This window comes from Macadamia integrifolia, chromosome 11 (assembly GCF_013358625.1).
Source record: "Macadamia integrifolia cultivar HAES 741 chromosome 11, SCU_Mint_v3, whole genome shotgun sequence".
In the NCBI taxonomy this organism is placed as follows: Eukaryota; Viridiplantae; Streptophyta; class Magnoliopsida; order Proteales; family Proteaceae; genus Macadamia; species Macadamia integrifolia.
Window position 1 is genome coordinate 7,945,358 of NC_056567.1, and position 21,406 is coordinate 7,966,763.

A 21,406-nucleotide genomic window follows, 5' to 3' on the forward strand; every position below is an offset into this window, starting at 1 on the left:
TTTAAGTTTTGGTTGAAACTATGGCTGCCGACCCCTTTTTTCTCCCTCTCTGAAATCTTCTAATCTCTTATTTTCCCTCTCCTATTTTCCTCTTTAGTTCTTCTTCTTCATCTCCATTACTTTCTCCTTTATTTCCCTTTTTTTATTTCCTCAACTGCTGGATACTGTTCATCGTCTCTGCTGGGCGGTGATACCTAACACAGAACAAGAGCTTGTTGCATCCTTGTTCTGTACCGGTTGACTCTGAAATTCTGGTCGAAGGCCTCCTACCTTGAAGGCGATTCAGACCCTAGAGCTCCAGCTCCAAAGCCCTCTTCAGTCCTGAGATCGAAACCAGGTTTCAGATCTGCCCTGGGAGTTGTCGCCATCATCAGTTTCAGGTGCTTTCCACGTCCTTTCAGCCTGCCGATCTAACCAGATATTATGTGATTTGGAAGAGCCTCCTCTTGTGATCCCATGCCTGAAATTTCAGACCAAACAGAGAAGATTTGAAGGAGTTCTCTCCTTTGAAGGTCTACACTGGTTTGCCGTTAGGTGTTCTATCGGGAGGAAGAAGAAAGGTTTTGTTTATTGTTTTATGCATTTAACTTCTGGTTATTACAAGTAAGCCCTTGTTTTGTAAGGTTACATTCTGTTACTCCCCCTTCTCTTGTGTAATTCTTAAACACCCCTCTCTTTCCAATTTCTATTTCAGTTTGTCCCCATTGTTTATTTTCCTCTCTTTTAAGCTCTTAAAATTGTTTCTGAAATTACAAGAAAACCCCTCAACCATTACATTGAGCTTCTTAGTCATTCTTGTGGGCCCTAAGTGATCCGATTTCGATCATTGGAATTCGGTTCCGCATCAAACCTTCGTGGAACTGATACCAGCTGAGCCAACTAGTTCCTTCAATGCTAAAACATATTTCAAAGTAAAAGCATTACAAAATTACCCAATTCTCAATTCATCCATTTCTGAACTCCTCTCTTTATTTTTCCATATCTGTCTCTGCCGCAAGTCAAATGACATTTATAGTGAGATCTTTTAGTGCTTCTATCTGTAATTTATTCCCTTTTCTTCACCCAGCATCACTCCGTTAAACAAAATTATCGTTCTTCTTTCTTAATTTAGGGTTATAATGGCACAAGTGTGCGGACATGGCATAGCAACGAGAGACAACAAACAATTGTTTTAAGGATCTGCCTCTTTGGCCCATCTTTTCCGCCTTCCATCCAAGACAAATAGCTTTGTCCAATGAATGATATCAAGTCTAAAGTCAGATTCTTTAAATGGTAAAACTAGTAACTGCAATAGTTAAAATTTATAAATATTTTATAAATTTTAAATCTATAATAAATGTTTAATCCAAATTATAATAAAGGCCATCTGGTCCTGCAATAGCTGGTTCTGCCTTCTTCCCTCATCTTTTCAGTTTCTAGTCCCACAATAAGAATGCATGAACAATTAAATTACCACATCTAATATCAACCTTCACTTATTAATTGTTCACAATCATAGTTGTCAGGGCACCAAGGCGAACCAAAGTGTTGAAGGGTGGACCTAAGTGCTTAGGCAACAAGGCCCCCGCCTTAAGGCAAACAAGACGACCAAGTGCTATTATTTATTTTCATTCTTTTCTAACATTATTTAGTATGCTACATATATCTGTATCATCAAAAGTCGACATTCACATCAAGTCATCAAAAATCAACATTAAGCAACATCAAGTCATCAAAAATCAACATTAAGATACATCAAATCATCGAAGATCAACATTAAGTCGCATTAAGTCATAAAACATCAATATTTAGAGAAAAGCTCTTGTTATATAATAAGTTTTACTGGTCAAATGATTTTATTTTTACATGAGACTTTTTGTTTTAGGTATAGTACAAAACTAGCTTTCCAACAAGCCTAAGATTACTTAAATCTGAGTTGTAATAACAAAGTTATGTTCCGGTCAAACTTATTTTAAAATGCATGAATACTGTTAAAATTGCCTGGATGAAAACAATTTTAAAGACATCAAAACAAAAGATTATTTTATCGGGTTTTTGATTTTAGCAATGTTTTACCATGATAAGATATATAAAATTTTCAAAATTGAGGAAACCCCAGCATTTGAAAGTTGAAAATCGCCCCTAAAACCAAAAATCCAGTTCTTGTTCTTGGACTGGGAGTTGACTTTTTATCATTTTGGAATTTGATTTTTAAACTATTTTTATTGGATTCAAATAAGGGGTATTTGCATATTTATGAATAATGTCTTAAGTAAATGATATTTGGCATAAATAAGTCCAAAAATATAAGGCGACATACAGTGCAATAAGGCAACAGTCACCTAGGACCCAGGCAAATCGCCTTGGCAATGCCTTGACGACTATGTTCACAATGGCAAAAAAAGAAGCGATAGAAACTCAACACATATGGCAGGTCAACCTTGAAATATCAAGAGCAAATTTTATTGCTATCACTGGCTTTAATGCCCCTTTTCTTTTCAAGAATGCACGGAGATCCCCCTGCACCATCATAGGCAAAGTAATATCAAATTAAAGTAAAGCTAATATTTATCTTATCAAGCAAAACAAAATAGAATCAAAGACCAAATCATAGATTCTTTCTCTTTTTCCCATTTTAAATTTTGGAAACAAGTAGACCCATATTACCAGCAGTAGTTGAGTGACTCAAGTCATATATACACAAATATATTAGTACAAAATAAGAATGGGGATAACGAGGTTCAAAGCTTCCTTCATCTAACTAAATATGCTAATGATTGCCTCAAAACTCAACACAACTCAAAGACATACTTGTTACTAGGCATAAGCAATGCATGTCTCTCCTAAACACTTCTCTTGGGATTATTTTAGGCCTACCCCAGACTTTTTAGCTCCTCTAATCTGAATCATATCACTGTTTCTTACTAGAGCATTCAAAGGCCTCCATTGTCCCTTAATCACAATTTTGAGTACCATAGCAGCCTGGCCAGCCAATGCAGAGCTGAAAATTCTGATGGTTTAAGCTGTATAGAAAACCCGGTCAAACCAATGAAAACTGTACAAGCAAATCATCCGTTATTTTATTGGTACCTTCTTTTTTTGGAATCTAAATACAATTAAACCATATCAGACCAGATAAAGTCCCCTGGGGGACAACGCTTGTCCACTAATCAGAAAAATACCTTCACCTTACGAAAATCAGATTATACTCATATGACCGTTTAGTAAATTTAACTACTAAAGACTCAAATATTCATTCCCCTCGCTTGACACTTCACTTTCTTCATCAAATCAAACCAAAGCTTTACTTTTCCCAAATGCTCACTGGAGACAAGCAATCCTCATAGATTCAAATACCTCTTGTTGAAGATCCAAGGACCTAACTAGAACATATTGAATAGAAAAGGCTTGGCATGCAAACCAGCAAGAAACAGAATACACTAAACTCCATTGAATTGGTAAAGGTAAAAAACAATTCTCACTTATTTCTTCATGATGCAGAGAAGGTTTGGTTGACCATGGGCCCCCTCATAGGCCTATCTACAAAACTAGCTGGCCACATGATATTGTATGTTGAAGAGGTACCTTAAATTGTACAGTGTAGCTGGGTCTAGCTGGCCACATGATATTGTATGTTGAAGAGGTACCTTAAACTGTACAGTGTAGCTGGGTTTATTCCTAGTCATAGTAGTAAAATCCATTTACACTTTGGATCAACATTGGGTCTATTCCAATAGTAAAATCCTATGTGGGCTGCCTCACGGCCCTCACCTTGATTAGATTTCTGGTTCAATCCTTATACCTATATTGGTCTGGAATTTTTGACCTTCACGCTTCTTCTATCAAAGCTATGGAGAAGCTCTTCTGCTCTTTCCTTTAGAAAGGAACCGATTCCTCCAAATTCCTCCACCCAACCCCTTGGGCCATGGTCTAACTCAGAAAATCTAAGGGAGGTCTTGGTCTAAGAACAATTAAAGAAGGGAACTTTGTGGGAATTCTCAAGCTAATTTGGAAAATTGCCTCCAAACATAACAGCATTTGGGTGTTCCGGGTCTATTCCTCTCCACTCAAGACTGATTCTCTTTGGTTTGCTCCCTCTCCCAGGGATGCTTCCTGGGTCTGGAGGAAGATCCTTAAGCTGAGACTTCTAGCTTTGACTACCATCTCCTCCTGCATTGGAAATGGTTCCTCCACCTCCCTCTGGTTTGACCCCTAGCATCCGTCTGGCATCCTCAATTCATTAATCTCCCCTAGGTCCATATACTCCTCTAGCCTGGGCCGATCTGCTACTATCGCCTCCATCATCTCTGATAATGGATGGTCCCCTCTTTTTCTCCTCCCCCCTTTTTTATTTGTGGTCCTCTCTCCCTTCCCCCCCAGGGTTATAGGGGTAAAGAGGTTAAGATTGTATGGCTTCCCTCTGCAACTGGAACCTTCACTTCTGCCTCTACTTACGAATTTATCAGATCCAAAGGGCCTCCCCTTGGAGAAACATAATTTGGTTCAAAGGCCAGATCTCCCGCCATAGCTTTACAGTTTGGCATACAATCTCTAACTGCCTCCCTACGCAATCTTTCCTCATTTATCGGCACATTACAGTTCCCCCTTCCTTGTTGTCTCTATTGGAATGGTAATAAAGATATGAATCACATTTTTTCCTCCTATCCCTTCTCCTCCTCTGTCTGGAAGAGAGTCCCTCTCAGGTGCTGGATTTCCAGAAGGATTATCCTCCCCCTAGCCAGAGAATGGGTCTGGACATAACCTTTTCTGGGGCATCTATTTGTGATACTATGGGGAAGCTATCCTATGCCACCATTAACCATATATGGATATGAGAGAAATCTCCGTAGATGGACTTCCAATTCTCGCTCCTTTAACATGATTTGGAAATACATCTACTTTGATGTCACCTCCAAGTTGAGATCCCTCCCTCATCGTACTGTCCACAACACCCCAAGGAACAAGCTAATTGTTGTCTCCTGGGGCCTTCCTGTTTCCACTATTTTACCACCCTAATGTAGATAAGTCACTTGGGCTTATTTTATTGCAAATAAGCTTTGGGTCGTGTTATATATGTATTGGGCCTTTGATCTCATGGGTTTCTTTGAAATAGACCACTTTAATAAACCTAAAATATGGGTAGAAGGTAGGAAAACGGGATTTAATTCATTAGTTTAATTAGTTGTTATTTAATTCAATAAAGGCCCATTAGGCCATTGGTAGGTTGTAAAGTCCTATATGGACTATTAGTTAGTTAGTCCTACTCCATGTTGGAGTCATAAAATCAAGTCCTAGTCCTATTTTGAATTCCTAGTTGTAGTAGGAGTGTCTAGTCCTCTTTGGAAACTAGCTCCTAGTCTTAGTATGATTATAAACTTCCCCTCTATAAATAGAGAGGCATATGTACCATTATTTCACAGATTTGAATAAATAAAAGTTGCCCAGGCTAAGATAGCCACTTCATTTATTCTCTTTCACCCTTCTCAACCCCCCATCTGTTTTATTCTTCTTTTTTATTTTATTTGATGTAACATTCAAGAGGCATAATTCAGATTCTGATAAAAGTCTCCAGAAATCAGAACCGATCAGCAATCCTAGTGGGAATAGGAGAGAGATCGATCTCCTCTCTTTCTCTCTTCTGTAATCTGTTCAGCCAGGTCCTCAAATAGGGTCCAGGCCTCATAAGGGTCCCACGATCCTTACCTAGTCACTGTTGGAAGCATTCAACTACTGTTCTTGAAAGTTCTTCTCAGTTTTCTCTCTCCTAGGTTAGAAATCAAGAAAGTTTGTAACTTCACAACCAGCCGTCAGAATCCTCTCAACTTTGGGGATTTTTGTACCCTACCTAGGGACTATCTATGCCCAAGAATGCAGCTCAATCGGACTCCTATAGGCCTAGCCACACCTCTCTCTCTCTAGCTCTATAACAAGTTTTTCTCTCTCCTATCGGGTTGGGTTTTGGGCTGATTTTTCTCCTGCATTGGTATTGTATCCTTGGGGGTTTATTTGATGGTCTTATTTCTTTGTTTCCTGGTCCTATTTGTATTGTTTGGGGTTATAACCTACTGGGGTAGTTTATTTCTTGTAATCTACTCCTGCATTACACCCCCATATCCCTAGGAGAGTTTTGTTTTATGCTGGCCTCTTGTGGTGTTCTGCTAAGGCTTGTTTAGTTGTTTGTTTAATAGTTCTGTCTCTTTTTTATGGGCATTTAGCCCCTTCTCCCCCCCTTTTTCCCTTTGTATATTCTTCTCCTTAACAATGAATTTTTTTATTCATCCAAAAAAAAAAAAAAACAATGGGTCATGGATTTAGTTTAGTATTCTTAATCTTTAATTTGGAGTCAGTTTTAGTCATATGGTTTATGCTAGTCTAGCTTTTACTTTTAGGTCCACGCAAGTCCAGTAGTCATTAGTAACTAGGAGGTTCCATTATGGCCTATCAAAAGACTGGACATCCATTCGTCTTAGACCAAGTTTCACTTCACCCACTTCCGAATGGCTGACCTAAGACAACCCCTTCCTTCCAAAGACCTCCTTATGGTCCGGCCTCCATGGCTGACCTCCTGACCGGGGTCTCTCCCCTGCCGGAATCTCCAAACTCCTCCCCCCTGCTTCTTCATCTCCTTCTCTTGCTTCAAACCCCCCTAGGAAACACCCACTTCAAACACTCCATCTCCCCTACTCATAGTTTTTAAGGCGCTGGTAAGGCGACGCCTTAGCAGCGCCTAGGCGCTGATGCGGTCTAGAGATGGTAAGGCAATGCTCCGCCTTATGTGAAGTGGCGCCTTATATGTTTTTTTTTTTTTTTTAAACACATTTTAAAATTACTTGATGAAGATTTCAAATATAGATTTTTTATTGGTAGGTGTATGGTTTTGTTAACACTTGAGATGTATGGGATTAGCTTTACTTCACCAAAACAAACAAAACAAAAACCCGATTCACAAATAGGGTTTGGATTTTGTCAAGGGTTTTAAGAAAGGGCTTTGAGAAGGAATCAAGGAACAAGGAAAAACCACTGATCCAGGAAACCATTTTGCTCCGGTAGCAGTGAGTTTCATTCTTCTTTGACAGGATTAGAAATATAGTGGATGACCTTAGGGCTTAGGCACTCATTTTGGCATCATAGAGGTAAGCATAATAAATACTTGTATTTTTTATGTCTTCTTTTCTTTATATTTATAATTTTGTTTCATAGTTATGTATTTATATTATATGTTAATATGTTATGATGATTGACGATTGACGATTGACGATTGACGATTGACGATTGACGATTGACGATTGACGATTGACGATTGACGATTGACGATTGACGATTGATGATTGATGATTGAATATTGATGATTGATGATTGATGAAGATGAATTTAGTTTATTCACTTTATTGATTTGTTTTTTTGATGAATATCTTACATTGGCATGAATATGAACCTTTAATATTTTTTTAACATATGAGTAATAGGATTCAACTAGAATTTGAGCCAAATAGATTGGTTTTATAAAAAAATTACACAAGAACGCTTTAGTCTGTAAGGCGACGCTTTATGCCCGCCTTATCGCTAAGGCGCTCCGAAAGACTCTCAAACGCCTCCGTCGCCTTACCGCCTTAAAAACTATGCCCCTACTACTAAGGGCCTTCCCCTACACTTTGTCCCTCCCCTCAAGTTGGGGGAATCCCTTGCTGCTAACTGCGCGAAAGGCATGCTAGACTCAGAGTCTTCCCACTGGAACAATTCACTTATTGGACACTTCCTGGGAAAACGCCCACCTTTCCATCTTATTAAGCTTTCCCTTCTCAAGCAATGGAGACCTGTTGGAACTGTCGACACTTACCTCCTGGACCATGGCTTCTTCATGTTCAAGTTCTCTAAGGAACAAGATAGGGCTCAAAGCTTGGAAGGAGGCCTCTGGCTAGTTAGGTGTTTGCCAATTTTTCTTAGGCCTTGGCATCGCCATATACTTCTCAATAGAATTGGTTACTCCACCATTCCTATTCGGGTCACACTCCCTGGGCTTCCCTTGCATTTTGGTGCTCAGCTGGCCTAAGTGTTGGCTTGGTTTTAGGCACTCCACTCTACTCAAACGCTCAAAACAATCGGAAAGATCGCCTCGCTTATGCCAAGATTTGTGTTGAGGTATCTGCCTTTGATGCTCTCCCTTCCTCCGTCTCCATTCAAGATGGCGATGATTTCCTTCCAAGTTCCAACAAACTGTTCACTTCAAATAGAAACCTCCCCAGTGTCTATCCTGCAATGTATTAGACTATGACTCTGGTTCTTGCTCTATAAATTCTTCTCAGCTTGAACCCCTGGGAGATTTGCATGTTGACTTAATTGGACCCATACACCAAAGGGACAGATCCCTAATGACAGGAACTGGCAACAAACCCCCTTTCCGCCCTCCGATGAGAGGTAGAGGGACAGCTCGAAGAACAAATCACCTTCACCCTCAATACCGGAAATGATGTTGGAAATCCTTTGGTCCTTGAGAAGTCTTTACCCGCTAGGAAAACTAGGTTTTCCATTCTGGAGAACTCTATTGACAGCACCGAGGATCCTTCTCTGACTGTCGGTCCTGGAGATGTTGACATTTTGGGTTCAACGTTTGCTGATTAAGCTCCAAAAGGGATTGTGGACTGCTTTGATTCCTCATCTACATCTAAAGAAGACTCAACGGATCCATCTGGCTCTGCTACTGAAGATGACTCATCGGATTCTAATGATGATCAGTCTCGAGCTTCGCAGTCCCCTTCTCTGCTGAAGACGCCATCGACGACCTCTCCTCTATGTCAATCTCCTCCGCAGAAGTCGGCTAAAGCTTGGCTATCCCTCTTATCCCTTCTGAAGACGCACGTGTCCCTGTCAACCACTCTCTCCCCTTCTGTGTTGGAGGTGGACCCTTCCACTTCTTAGCTAAATCACTCAAGTCTTTCTCACCTAAGCCAGCCCATCTCTCCATCCACACTCTCGGCCCACTCCACTAAAACTTATCCTTCTGGCCCTCCCAGCCCATCTCTAACCCATAACTCATCCCGTATTCCTTCATCACATGGCCCATTTGTGTTGGACGAGGACCAGAGTATCAGATGCATCTTGACCTGCCCATAGTTGTCATGGCGTCGCCTAGGCGTTGCCAAGGTGGCGTTTTGGCGTCCTGGCTGAAAAAGAAGTTCATGGCAGTGCTACGATTTACGTGACTCACAAATGGCGGTCGCCATTGGCTGATAGGCGTCTCTATGGCGCCGCCATGGATGCCAGGTCACGCCTGATTCACTAGGAGGTCGATTTTTTGTAAAATGCAAGGTGATTTTGATTGTATGTTGATTTTTGATGATTTGATGTTGCTTAATGTTGGTTTTATATGTTATAGGATATATATTGTAGGCTTGTAGCATGCTAAATAACTTTAAAAAATAGCGAAAATAAAAAAATAACATACTAAATAACTTTAGAAAATAGGAAAAATAAAAAATGACACATGGGCGATTTGACCGCTATGGCAACATCATAACGGACGATTCATCGCCAAATCGATTAGCCACCCCTCCACCGCCTTGGATCGATTTGACGCCGTGACAACTATGGACCTACCAGAACACATCATCATCCCTGCCCGACATAGCCTCCAAGCATGCAAAGACCAAGTGATGCAACAAAAGTCAAAAAGAACCTTGCCACTAAATCTAAACTGCAATATGGTCAACAACACTCGTAGCCTTCCCTATCTCCTGCCCCAAGATCCTACCAGCGAAAAAGCAGGTCTCAGCCAGCCCCTGCAATTCTCAGCTTCTTCCTTGTGGAGCAATTGTTGCCCTCTTCCAACTATGCCTAATGTCCCAAGGCCTTATCTGGAACACTAGGGGCCTAAACTCCCCTTAAAAGTATACGACAAAAGCATGTGGCAGTGCGTCTACTCATCAAAGAGCTTTGAGCCTCCTTTTTTTGTTTGCTTAAATCCCATCTTAAAGAGTTCTCCATTGCCCGGTTTGCATCTACAATTGGTCTTGGTTGGTCCTTATTGTCCAATCATTCTTCTCATCCAAATAGCTATATTTGCTTCCTGTGGGACAAGTCTAAACTCAATGTCTCCCTCCTTTCATCCTCCCCCCAATTCTGTCATTTTCCATCTCTGATATTGCCTGCAACTCCACCTTTCTGCTCGCGTCCATTTATGCCTCCAAACGGACAGTTGACAGGGATGCTCTATGGAATGATCGTCGGCATATTGCAAGCCAAATTGGTTGTAGACCTTGGGAGATTTATGGGGATTTCAATGTGGTCAGATTCATCCATGAGAAATAAGGAGGGGGTATATGGCAAAGATTGAGGCTCTAAATAACCACATTGATGATATTGTTGTGGATGACCTTAGATGGTCTGGAATCAAATTCTCTTAGTACAACAAAAGATCAGGAGATGCTCGCGTTACTTGCAAGTTAGATAGAGTTCTTATGGATGAAGCTTGGCTCTCAAACTTCCCTTCTTCCCATGCTTCCTTTGAGGCCCCTGACATCTCTAACCATAGCCTATTTCCCTATTAGTCCAACCTTAGATAGAGTTCTTGTGGATGAAGCTTGGCTCTCAAACTTCCCTTCTTCCCATGCTTCCTTTGAGGCCCCTGACATCTCTGACCATAGCCTATTTCCCTATTAGTCCAACCTTAGATAGAGTTCTTGTGGATGAAGCTTGGCTCTCAAACTTCCCTTCTTCCCATGCTTCCTTTGAGGCCCCTGACATCTCTGACCATAGCCTATTTCCCTATTAGTCCAACCTTACACCTCTTTTGGTCCTAAACCTTTCAAGTTCTTTGAAAAATGTGGACTTTCATGATTATCCTCAATTGTTAAGGAAGCTTGGTTAAAGCCAAGCCAAGCCTTCTCCACCCTCTTACTGCTTTGGCCAGAAAGCTCAAGAATGTAAAGAAGGCCATCAAAGCCTAAAATACTAAATCCTCTGGGAATATCTCTTCTCAAATGATTAATTGCAGGAACAAGCGCACCTCCATCTAGATTCAACTGCAGTATGACCATCGTAATCTCTCACTGGCTGAAGAAGATAAAGTTGAGGCGGCTAACCTCTATACTCTCCTTGCCCAAGAAGAGAGTTTTCTGAAACAGAAGGCTAGGATCAACTGGTTGGAGCCTGGTGATTCAAACGCTACCAATTTCCATCAATCTGTGAAGGCTAGAAACAACCACAACTCAATTCCCAAGTTGAATATCTCTGACGGCAATCAGGTTACAAAAGTGGATTACATAAAAGGAGTTATTGTTGACTATTTCAAGCACTTATTCAGGCTTGGCCCTTCTCCAACTTCTCCCGTCCCTAAAGGTCTTATAAACAAATTCATCCTTGTCAACTTGGCAAATCTGATTATGGTTAGTCCCACAGCTGATGAAATTACAATTGCCATCCGCTTCAGTCAAATCAAAGGGATTAGTCACGCCTTCCTTTGCCTCATTCCTTAGAAAGAGGGAGTCGATGCTATGAGTGAATTCAGACCGGTCTTTTAATCTACAACCTTCTATACAAGTTCATAGCCAAGATCCTTGCCAATAGAATCAAGCTTATGGTTGACTCCCTTGTCAGAAACAACCAATCGGCCTTCATTCCAGGGAGAAGTTAGGTGACAACATTCTCCTTTGCCATGAGATTGTTAGAGGTTTTGATAGGAAATCTCATTCTCCTGTAGCTCTTATAAAGATTGACATCCATAAGGCTATTGATTCTCTGAGATGGGACTTCATTGTCACAGTTCTTAACAGCATGGGGATTCCCACCAGTTTTCACTAATTGGATATATAATTGCATTGTATCTCCTTGCTTCTCCGTTTTAATGAATGGTAACCTGGCTAGTTACTTCTCTCTTCTGTGGGGATTCGTCAAGGATGCCTTCTATCTCCCGACATCTTTTGTCTAGCCATGGAAGTCCGCTCTAGAATTTTGCAAGTGGCCACCAATCAGCATCTTATATCTACCATCTCTAAGTGTAAGGCTATCAAGCTTACTCACCTTGCTCTTGCAGATGACTTGATAATCTTCTCCAAAGCTGATCCTTCCTCTCTTTAAACCATTATGCTTTGCTTGAATCAATTTGCTACTATGTCTGGGCTCCATATCAATCCTGCAAAGTCTCTCATCTTCTTGGCTAGAATCTCTAACTCATCCAAAGCTTCCCTTCTTGAGCAAACTGGTTTTTGCATTGGTCTCCTTCCGGTGAAGTGTCTTGTCTTGGGCTACCTCTTATCCCTACCAGGATTTCCACTCATCATTGCACTCTTATGTTTGACCTCATCAGAAAGCACCTACACTGGAAAGGAAACCTCTTATTTTTTGTTGGTCGCTTATTGCTCATCCGATCTGTTCTTCAAGCTTCTTACGTTTACTGCTCTGATATCTATGGGTTGCCTAAGTCCATCATTTCCAAGCTTGAGGCCATTTTTGCCTCTTTCCTTTGGAAAGGAAGTGAATGCTCTAGATTTCTTTGCCCCACTAGTTGGGCTGTGTTTGCCTTCCTAAAGTGGAAGGGGGTTTAGGCTTGAGACGTATCAAGGATGTTAATTCAGCTGGGATCATCAAGTTGGTAGGGAAGATTGTCACAAAGAAGAAACGTATATAGGTTGAATGGGTCTACTCAAACCTTCTTCGGTCTAATACTCTTTAGACAGTGAAAACCCCCTTAGATGCCTCATGGGTGTGGCACAAAATCATCTGAACTCACTCTTCTGTCCCTGCGGCCATTATCTCTCAGATCGGTGATGGAACCAATACTTATCTTTAGCTGGAACCTTGACACCCCAAAGGTATTCTATACCATACCTTAAGTGCCAGAATCATCTATGGTTCGGGCTTATCCAAGTTTGGCCTTGTGGCCGATATCTTATCCTCTGGCAATTGGTCCCCCCCGGCTCAAACCTTCCCCCAGCTTGCAAATTTGGAACTTTTTGCTGGTCATCCCAAAATCTCAGCAGCAAAGGTAAAACACTATCCTCTGGATTCCTGCCTCTTCAAAGCTCTTCTCTATCAAGGCTGCTTGAGAGTTTGTCAGGAATCATGGGCCCCCTCCCCTTGGCACAAGCTCATCTGGTTTAAGCATCACATTCCCCGTCAGAGCTTCACGGTTGGAGAGCATTCACTAATTCCTTGCCTCCCATCCTTCCTCATTCAGAGAGGCATTCCAGCTGATCCTATGTGCATCCTTTGTGGCAATGAACCAGAGAACATTGAGCATCTCTTCTTCGCTTGTACTGTTTCATCCTGTATCTGGAAAGGGATCCTTGCCAAATGCTGGCAAGCAAACAGGAGAATTCTTTCATTCCATAGGGAGTGGATATGACATTTCAGGGAAAGTCTGTATGTGATACTATGGGAAAGCTCGCCTTCGGCACAACCATTAAGTAGATCTGGATGGAAAGAAATCATAGGAAATGGGCCTCCAACTCTCGCCCTCTTGAAAGGATTTGGGCTCCATCTCCTTTGATGTCAAGGCCAAGATTTCTCGGGTTTATTCTACTTGTAATCCCTCTCCTAGAAACTGTCACATTGTAAATTCTTGGGAGCTCTCTAGCTCTATCATCAGAAATAGCCCTCCTCTTTGAGTTTGGGTTTTTGCTTTTCCTCTCCCCTACCGTTCTTAGGGGCTGTAAGTTTTCTTTGTTCTTGGTAATGACTTATTTATTCACCAAAAAAAAAAAAAAAAGGCTGGACAACCGACAACTTTACAAAAAGGGATATATATCTTACTTTCTTATTTTTCAGTTTCTTCGTTTCATATGTAGAGGAGCTTCGACTACGTTTTTCTAGGTATTTTCTCCAATTCTCTCGTCTTTCTCTAGTTCTTCTTGTTACTTCTCTTTTACTATTCTACCTTATACCTTTCTTATATTGTCCTTGTCTTATTCCTTTTTTACTTTCTCCACTGTTTATGGCCACGCATATACAATTCACCCCTAACACTTCTTAATATTCTTAAAGGTCTTCTCTTTTTTACACACTAATATTCTTGTTTCTAGTTCTATTATTCTTCTTTCTCTTATTATTTGTTCTCTATAAATCCCATAAATCCTTTATATAGAAAAACATTCTTTGATTCAACCATTCCCAAGTTGTCCCGTCTAAACCCTAATTTCCACAATCAATCTTATGCTCAATTTTACATGCTGCAGAAAATTTTCTCAATTCACAATATAACCTATCTTTTCCCTACCAAATTCACAATATAACCTATTTTCTTGCATACCATCTCATACACAAAATGATTATTTGTAGAAAAGTCCCCAGCTCCTTCACCTTCCTACATTTCTTGGCTCTCCTATGACCAGACACACTATCACCAATCAGTTGTTGGAGTTTATTTAATAGGCGTACTTTAGGAACTGTCTTTATATTAAGTTATCCTAAATTGTATTTTTCTTTTTTTACCTTTTATCTCCCTAGGGGAGATTACGTAATTTCCCTTAGATATTATCTTGAACTTAATATAGGTGAGAAGAGCAAATAGCTCACTCACGATTTGCACTCTTCACTCTCCGTCTCCTCTTAACTTGTCTCCTTCTTCTTCCTCTGTTCTCCACTTCTCCCTCACTCTAAACTCTATCTTTGATTTCCAACTTGATATCAAAGCTGTAGGTTTGATCTATCAACGATCTTGAAACCTAGGCTCACTAGCTTTGGAACCCAACAATAATAGAGGGTTTCAGAGCAGGGAATACTTTGTACATGCCATAGTGATGAATCAATACACTCTATAGAAGCTACTGTTGGTGAAGATTGAAGCCATTCATGCTCCATACATGAAGAACTCAACCTGATCTACTGTCCCGTGAACATTAACCAGATTTCTGAAACAGCCTTTGTTCTTCCTCATCTGGGCTTTGTTGGAGCTGGAACCTGGTCCATTGGAGTCACCCTAGGACCCCTTTTAAGCCCCTAAAAGCTTGATTGCAAAGGAAGCAAGCCCAAGGTCTGCAACTCCTTTTTTCTGCTGCTGCTACAGTAACTCCGTGAACAGTACCAGATCTGGACCTTTTTTTCTTGTTCCTTCCTGGGCTGAGATCGGTAGGTGTTGGAATCAAGTTCTTTAGAGTCGCCCAAGCCCAAGACCTTGATTCATGATTTGGTGTGGTGTTGGAACACAACCACAATCTCTCCTTGCAGCCAAGTGTCGGTTTTTTCAGTCTATGTGAGTTGTTTGGTCTATAATGGCCAGCACTATGTGATTTGGTTGCTTATAGTGAATGTACTTGACTCTATAATGTTTGTTTATTCTATTGGGATGAAGATTCATGGTTAGAAGTGAGTTTTATTGATGTTCCATCAAGATTTCACGGTTTACTAGCTTCTTTTACATTTTTTTTTTTTGGTCCTGAGAGGTCGATATTTGGGACTTGTGTTTCCCCCTTGGTTTGGATCTCCATTGGTGTTGTTTTAGAAGTATCCTTACATCATATCTGATCTCACAGAACCTACGGAAGCTATATCAGGTAGGTCGAGTAGTACCAACCCCAGTTCGATTGTCATTGATAATCCCAATACTCATCTTTCTTGTGAAGTTGGATAGTATCAACTATTTGGACCGGTCACATTCTGTAAAGCTATCCCTGCAGAGTCGAGGGATGCTAGGGTGTATTACTAGGGCTATCAAGGCTCCTGCTATCGCAGATCAAGGTTACCAAAAATGGGAAACTGCAAACTCTACTGTTATGACTTAGCTGCTTTTCTCCATGAAACCTGAGATAGCAGGAGATTTATACAAAAGGAAACTGCTAAGGATATTTGGGATAGTGCCTCTAAGACCTATGACAAGGCAGGTGACTCTGTGAAGGCCTACCAGCTCCTTCAGTAGGCTCTCTCTATGAAGCAGGGGAACAAGTCCACATTTGACTACTATACTACTGTTATTGGACTCTAGGAGGAGTATAATCATTACAAAGACCTTCAGTTGTCAAATCTTGATGATGAAGCCAAAGTCTATAGATGTCTTGAAATGAGTGTGTTCTGATTCTACTAGGTGGGCTTAATTCAAACTACGAGCCAATCAGGATATAAATTTTAGGCCAATCACCTCTACCATCCCTTAGTGAGGTGTCTAGCAACCTCTTGAGTGAGGAGACCAAGGGAGGTGCTATGGATTCTACAACTTCACTTGAGCGCTCTGCTCTTTCTTCCACTACCCACAGAGAATGGCGTGGAGGCGGCTGAGGCCAAGGGTCATGCCGTGGAGATGACACAGAAAGACCCTAGCAGTGTGATCATTATGGGAAACCTGGGCACACACAAAAGAGGTGTTAGGTTCTTCATGGCTGTCCTCCTAGTACACGTGGTGGATCTACTGGCACAAGTGGTGGCTGCAAAGGAGGGGCAACAACCCATATTACTATGACAGAGAGTGATACTAGCTCCTTCTCTAAGGATGATATTGCAGTGCTTCGCCGATTCATGTCTCAGCTTGATAGTCCATCTATCTCACAAGATTCCTCAGCTTCCGCTATGCATGTCACCACCTCTGCACCTTCCACGATTCCGTCGTGGGTTGTTGTATCACTTATTTTCCCCTTCTCACTGTCTTTTTTAGGATTTGATGATGAAAAAGATTATTGGCAGTGGACGTGAGGTGAGCGGACTCTACCGCCTTAAGCCGCAATTATGTGTGTGGCCATAGTAATAATAGTTCTATAGACTGTGATGCTTTGGCATCAACATTTGGGACGTCCCTCTTTTTTTGTTATGAGGAAATAATTACCTCATTTATTTATGTCTTTTCCTTCTTCTCATGTATTTCATTGTGAACCATGTACTTCTGCAAAACATTATTGTTCATCTTATCCCTATCATGATAACAAATTTGTTGTTCCCTTTCAAATTGTGCATATTGATGTTTGGGGACCTGTCCTACTACCTCCTTGTAAACCAGCAAGTTCTCTTATTGAGTAGAAGTATAAGCTTGGAAAAGACTGTGGTCCTTCCCTTCTTGATGCAGAGAAATGCCAAAGGTTAGGTTAGTGGGGAAGCTGATCTATCTGTCTCTGACTCACCCAGACATTACCTATGCAGTGGGAGTAGTGAGCCAGTTTATGCATGCACCCAAAAGTGGGTACTTAGATACTTGGATGTTGTGTATCGCATCCTCAGATACTTAAAGTCCTCTCCGGGAAAAGGACTTTTGTATGCCAAGAACAATCACCTGAGGATAGAAGCCTCCTCCGATGCTAATTGGTTGGATCCATCTCTAACAGACGATCTACATTTGGTTATTGTACTTTTGTAGGTGGTAACTTGGTTATATGGAGAAGCAAGAAACAACCTGTTGTAGCTAAATCTAGTGTAGATGCTGAATACATGGCAATGCTCATGGAGTTTGTGAACTCATTTGGTTGCGTTGGTTGGTTCTTGAGTTAGGACATGACACCAAAGGATCTATGTGACTCTACTGTGATAACAAAGCAGCTATAAGCATTGCCTATAACCCAATGCACATGATAGAGCAACGCACATTGAAGCGGACCAGCATTTCATCAAAGAGAATATTGATTCTGGAAACATTTGCACACCTTTTATGAAGACAGGTGATCAATTGGAAGACATCTTCACAAAAGGTCTCATCCCTCATCAGTTCAGTACCCTCTTATGCAAGCTGAGAATGTATGACATTTATTCTCCACCTTGAGGGGGAATGTTGGAGATTATTTAATAGGGGTACTTTAGGAATTGTCTTTATATTAAGTTGTCCTAAATTGTATTTTTCCGTTTTTACCTTCTACCACCCTAGGGGGGATTATGTAATTTTCCTAAGATATTATCTTGAACCTAATATAGGTGGGAAGAGAAAATAGCTCACTCACAATTTGCACTCTTCACTCTTCTTTCTCCTCTTAACTTCTCTCCTTCTTCCTTCCTCTCGTCTCTACTTCTCCCTCATCTCTAAACTCAATCTCTTTAATTTCCAACTTCTGTCACATTTGTCAACACGCAATTTCAAAATCACCTCAGTTGAGTAAAGTATCCTTTACAGTTCCCTCTGGTTGCATGCAAAGAGAAATGAAGGGAAGTGAAATTAATTCAAAATGAAAATAGAAACTTTTGTAATCATGTTTGTATAACTAACCTCAAATTTTACCAAAATGGCAATTGAACCCTTCAAATGGAATATTCCTTTTCACATACAAGGCAAAATAGAAACTTTTGTAATCATGTTTGTATAACTAACCTCAAATTTTACCAAAATGGCAATCGAACCCTTCAAATGGAATATTCATTTTCCTTTTCACATACAAGGAATCTAACTGTAAAGTGAAGTAAAATTTATTTAATAACTAAATTTAGGAAATTTTTAGGTTAGTTATGTAATCATCGTCTGTAATGGTTAGAAAAGTTTTTTTATCTGTGCTTTGATTTCATTGCCCTTCCCTTCCTTTCACTTGCAGTGAGACAGAGCCTACGGAAATTCTAACCAATTTAATTACTCAGGAAGCTTAGGAGGTGCATTAACTATCAATTTACATGAAAATCCAAAGTTTTTTTAAGGAAAAAAAAATGCAGAGTGAAGAAATAACCGATGACCACAGAATCGTAAGGCATTGAAAGAGGCAATAATCCTAGATACAGCTATCAGTCAGTTCTGCTGGTAGAAGTATTTAAACACGCGGTAAACCTTGGGCAAATATTCAGTGACAATCATCATTGGGCTACTTTGAGTTACAGCTCCCAAAAACTGGACCACATTTGGATGCCGTATCTTCTGAAGCAATGCAAGCTCATCCCTAAATGCTCTTCTGTAAATCAATCACACCCCAAAATGTCAAAGAAGAAAGATCCAGCAAAGGAGAAAGCAAAACAATACCAAGGAGTAAAGAAAAAATTCAAATCCAGTATATGACAAACCCACACTTTATCATCATCAGTAAACACATCCTCCCCAAGTGTTTTTACGGCAACTTGGATTCCACGCCATGATGCAATGCAAAAGGTTCCCTGCAACATTTCTCACATGAATGATATAAGCCATCAAGTAATGAATTTGGATATAATTGAAACCTTATGTGGACTTGCAACAGAAATAACTAGGTTGACAAATCCAGTCTACATTATTAACTGGAAAGCATAACAATTAGAGTTACACCAGTTTCCAACTAAAACAAGTTGGCACAAATTCTACCATATTCAACAATCAGGAGACCTAACAGAGTTAATGAAATTCATTTCCAATAAACTACTAGACCAAAGAATATCTTCTTTGGCCTTAAATTACCATACAAAACATATAGAAAAACTTCATATGCATGGGGGCTATCAACTTTGAAATGCGCACACATTCAAATCACCATATATGCTCCATAAATCACAAAGCTGGCCCATAGAACCAAACAAATTTAGTATCCTGGACAAATATCTTAGCACTATCTTAACTGTTCCAGAGGAAAAATCAGGACCAACATATGACAAAAATCAAGGACCACAAAAAGCACTGATCTTTAATACTGCAACAAAAGAACCTCAAAGTGCTTTGACTGGGCATAACAAACTTGATCCAACACAAATTACAAATCAAAGCAGCAGTATGGCTGCAGAACAAAGAACGCTTGGTTAAAGCTTTAAGAAGAGGAATCGTTTACATCACTGCGGGTGAGCTAGCTAGTTCACCCAATAAAATCAATGGTGAGGAAAGAAAAACAGGGGTATTTGATTGAATGCATGGGGTAGGTAAGTATATTTACTAAACCACCGCTAGATACCCTTTTTTACTAATGAAATTGAAATTGATTGGGTGAATCACCCAGGAGTGAGGCAAACATTTTCTACATGTACTACAGAAAATTAAGACCAAGTTACAAACTATGGTAATTCCATCAACAAACGAATATCGGAGAATACAAAAAGGTATGAATAGATGATTCTCAAACTAGTATTGATGGAGGGCCGTTAAGGGTAGGGAAGAATTCCCTGAGATGGGTCTCAGAGTAGCAAGGGAAAGGAAGAAATCGCACAAAGAAGGGGGGGAAAGAAGAATCACACACACAGCCCTCTGGCTCTCAACACTCAAAACTCAATTCATCATTCTATTCTCTAATTACTCTATCAGTTACAAGCATATTAAATAGGCAAATAAAAAACTCCAACATGGAAACAAATCCTAAAAGGAAACTAGTTCAAAACGAAACTAGGAAACCAACTCTAAATAGGAAACCAACTCAATCTAAGAAACTGAAATAAATTAAGAAACTAATATCTCCCTATGTATCCTACTTAAAATAAAAGATTAAAGAATATTCCCAAATAAATAAGATTTACTAAAATCCTACAAGACCAAGTAACCAAATATGGATCAGCCACATCTCCGTCTAGATACCTAGATGGGTTAGGATCGGTCCATGGGTGTGCATCTACATCAACTCCCCCAATGTTGAGAAAAACTCGTCCACGAGTTTTGTAGAATGGGAGAATCAATACCAACCGATCAGCATCTATACTTGCCTGTATAAGGTCACCATCAAAACCATGATCGAATGATATGAAATCCACGACGCGAAGTTCATTGGTGAAGTAGTGACTCAGGAAAATAAAATTGATCAGTTCACTGAAGAGATCAACCGACTTAAATTTTTCCACAAGTTGATCTTCAACTTTCAACGGTGCCATCTCATCTTCTACCACTGGTGATTCATCTTCTGGTTCGTCTACCTGTTGTTCAACGGCTGAGATCATATAGCTAAAGGTAGAGTGTATGTGGGTTTTGATGTCAAGCTTCTCTATGATCAATTGCATTTGTTGACGGATATCCAGTAAAAGGTCTAGATCCATCGCCTAGGTTGTTGGAATCACTATGGATGGATACTCAAAGAAAGGAGGACAGAACTGCAAGTAAAAGTGAATCCTCAAGGGAGTGGCAGTATGGTAATTAAAAGCATGTTGGAAACTAGATAACAAATATGGACAAAAGAAAAGGAGAAAAAGGGAAGGGCAGATTGGGAAAAGAAAATAAGTTAAAGTGGAAAAGAAATCAACTCAAAAGAAGAGCCGTATGTGGGAAGGCTACCGATAGAAGGATCCTTCTCCTTCTTGGAGACGGAATCAACAGCGGGAGTCAGCTTCGACAAAGTGAGGGGTTCGCGATGGGGCTTCGCACGTATGTACTTCTTTCTGTCTCTTCTCAACTTCTCTTCTTCCTCGTTTTCTTCTTTTCTTCTCTTCTTCTTCTTCTATTTTCTGTTCTCGCTTTCTCTTCACTTTTTTTTTCTTTTCGCTGCTGGAACCCTGCAGAGGGGTTCGACTGAGATGGGGTTCTAACGGCTTCTCTGTCGATTCTCTATTCTTCTCTTCTTCTGCTGCTTCTTCTGTTTCTTTTTTTCTTTTTCTTTTTCTTTTTCTTTTTCTTTTTTTTTTCTTTTCTTCTTGCTGCTGCTTCTTCTCCTGCGCTACTGCTCCTTTT

General features: G+C 40.3%; 1 protein-coding gene across 3 annotated transcripts in view; it reads right to left on the reverse strand.

Moving 5' to 3' along the window:
* LOC122093775 (integrin-linked protein kinase 1-like) overlaps positions 1 to 21,406 on the reverse strand; it is an 86,631-nt gene that overhangs the window by 55,907 nt on the left and 9,318 nt on the right. For all 3 annotated transcript variants that reach the window (XM_042664253.1, XM_042664251.1, XM_042664252.1), the window contains exons 4-6: positions 18,866 to 18,951; positions 18,632 to 18,752; positions 2,420 to 2,499 (exon numbers count right to left, since the gene is read on the reverse strand). In XM_042664253.1, coding sequence (XP_042520187.1) covers positions 2,420 to 2,499; positions 18,632 to 18,752; positions 18,866 to 18,951 — 287 coding nt within the window. The remainder of the gene's footprint in view (positions 1 to 2,419; positions 2,500 to 18,631; positions 18,753 to 18,865; positions 18,952 to 21,406) is intronic.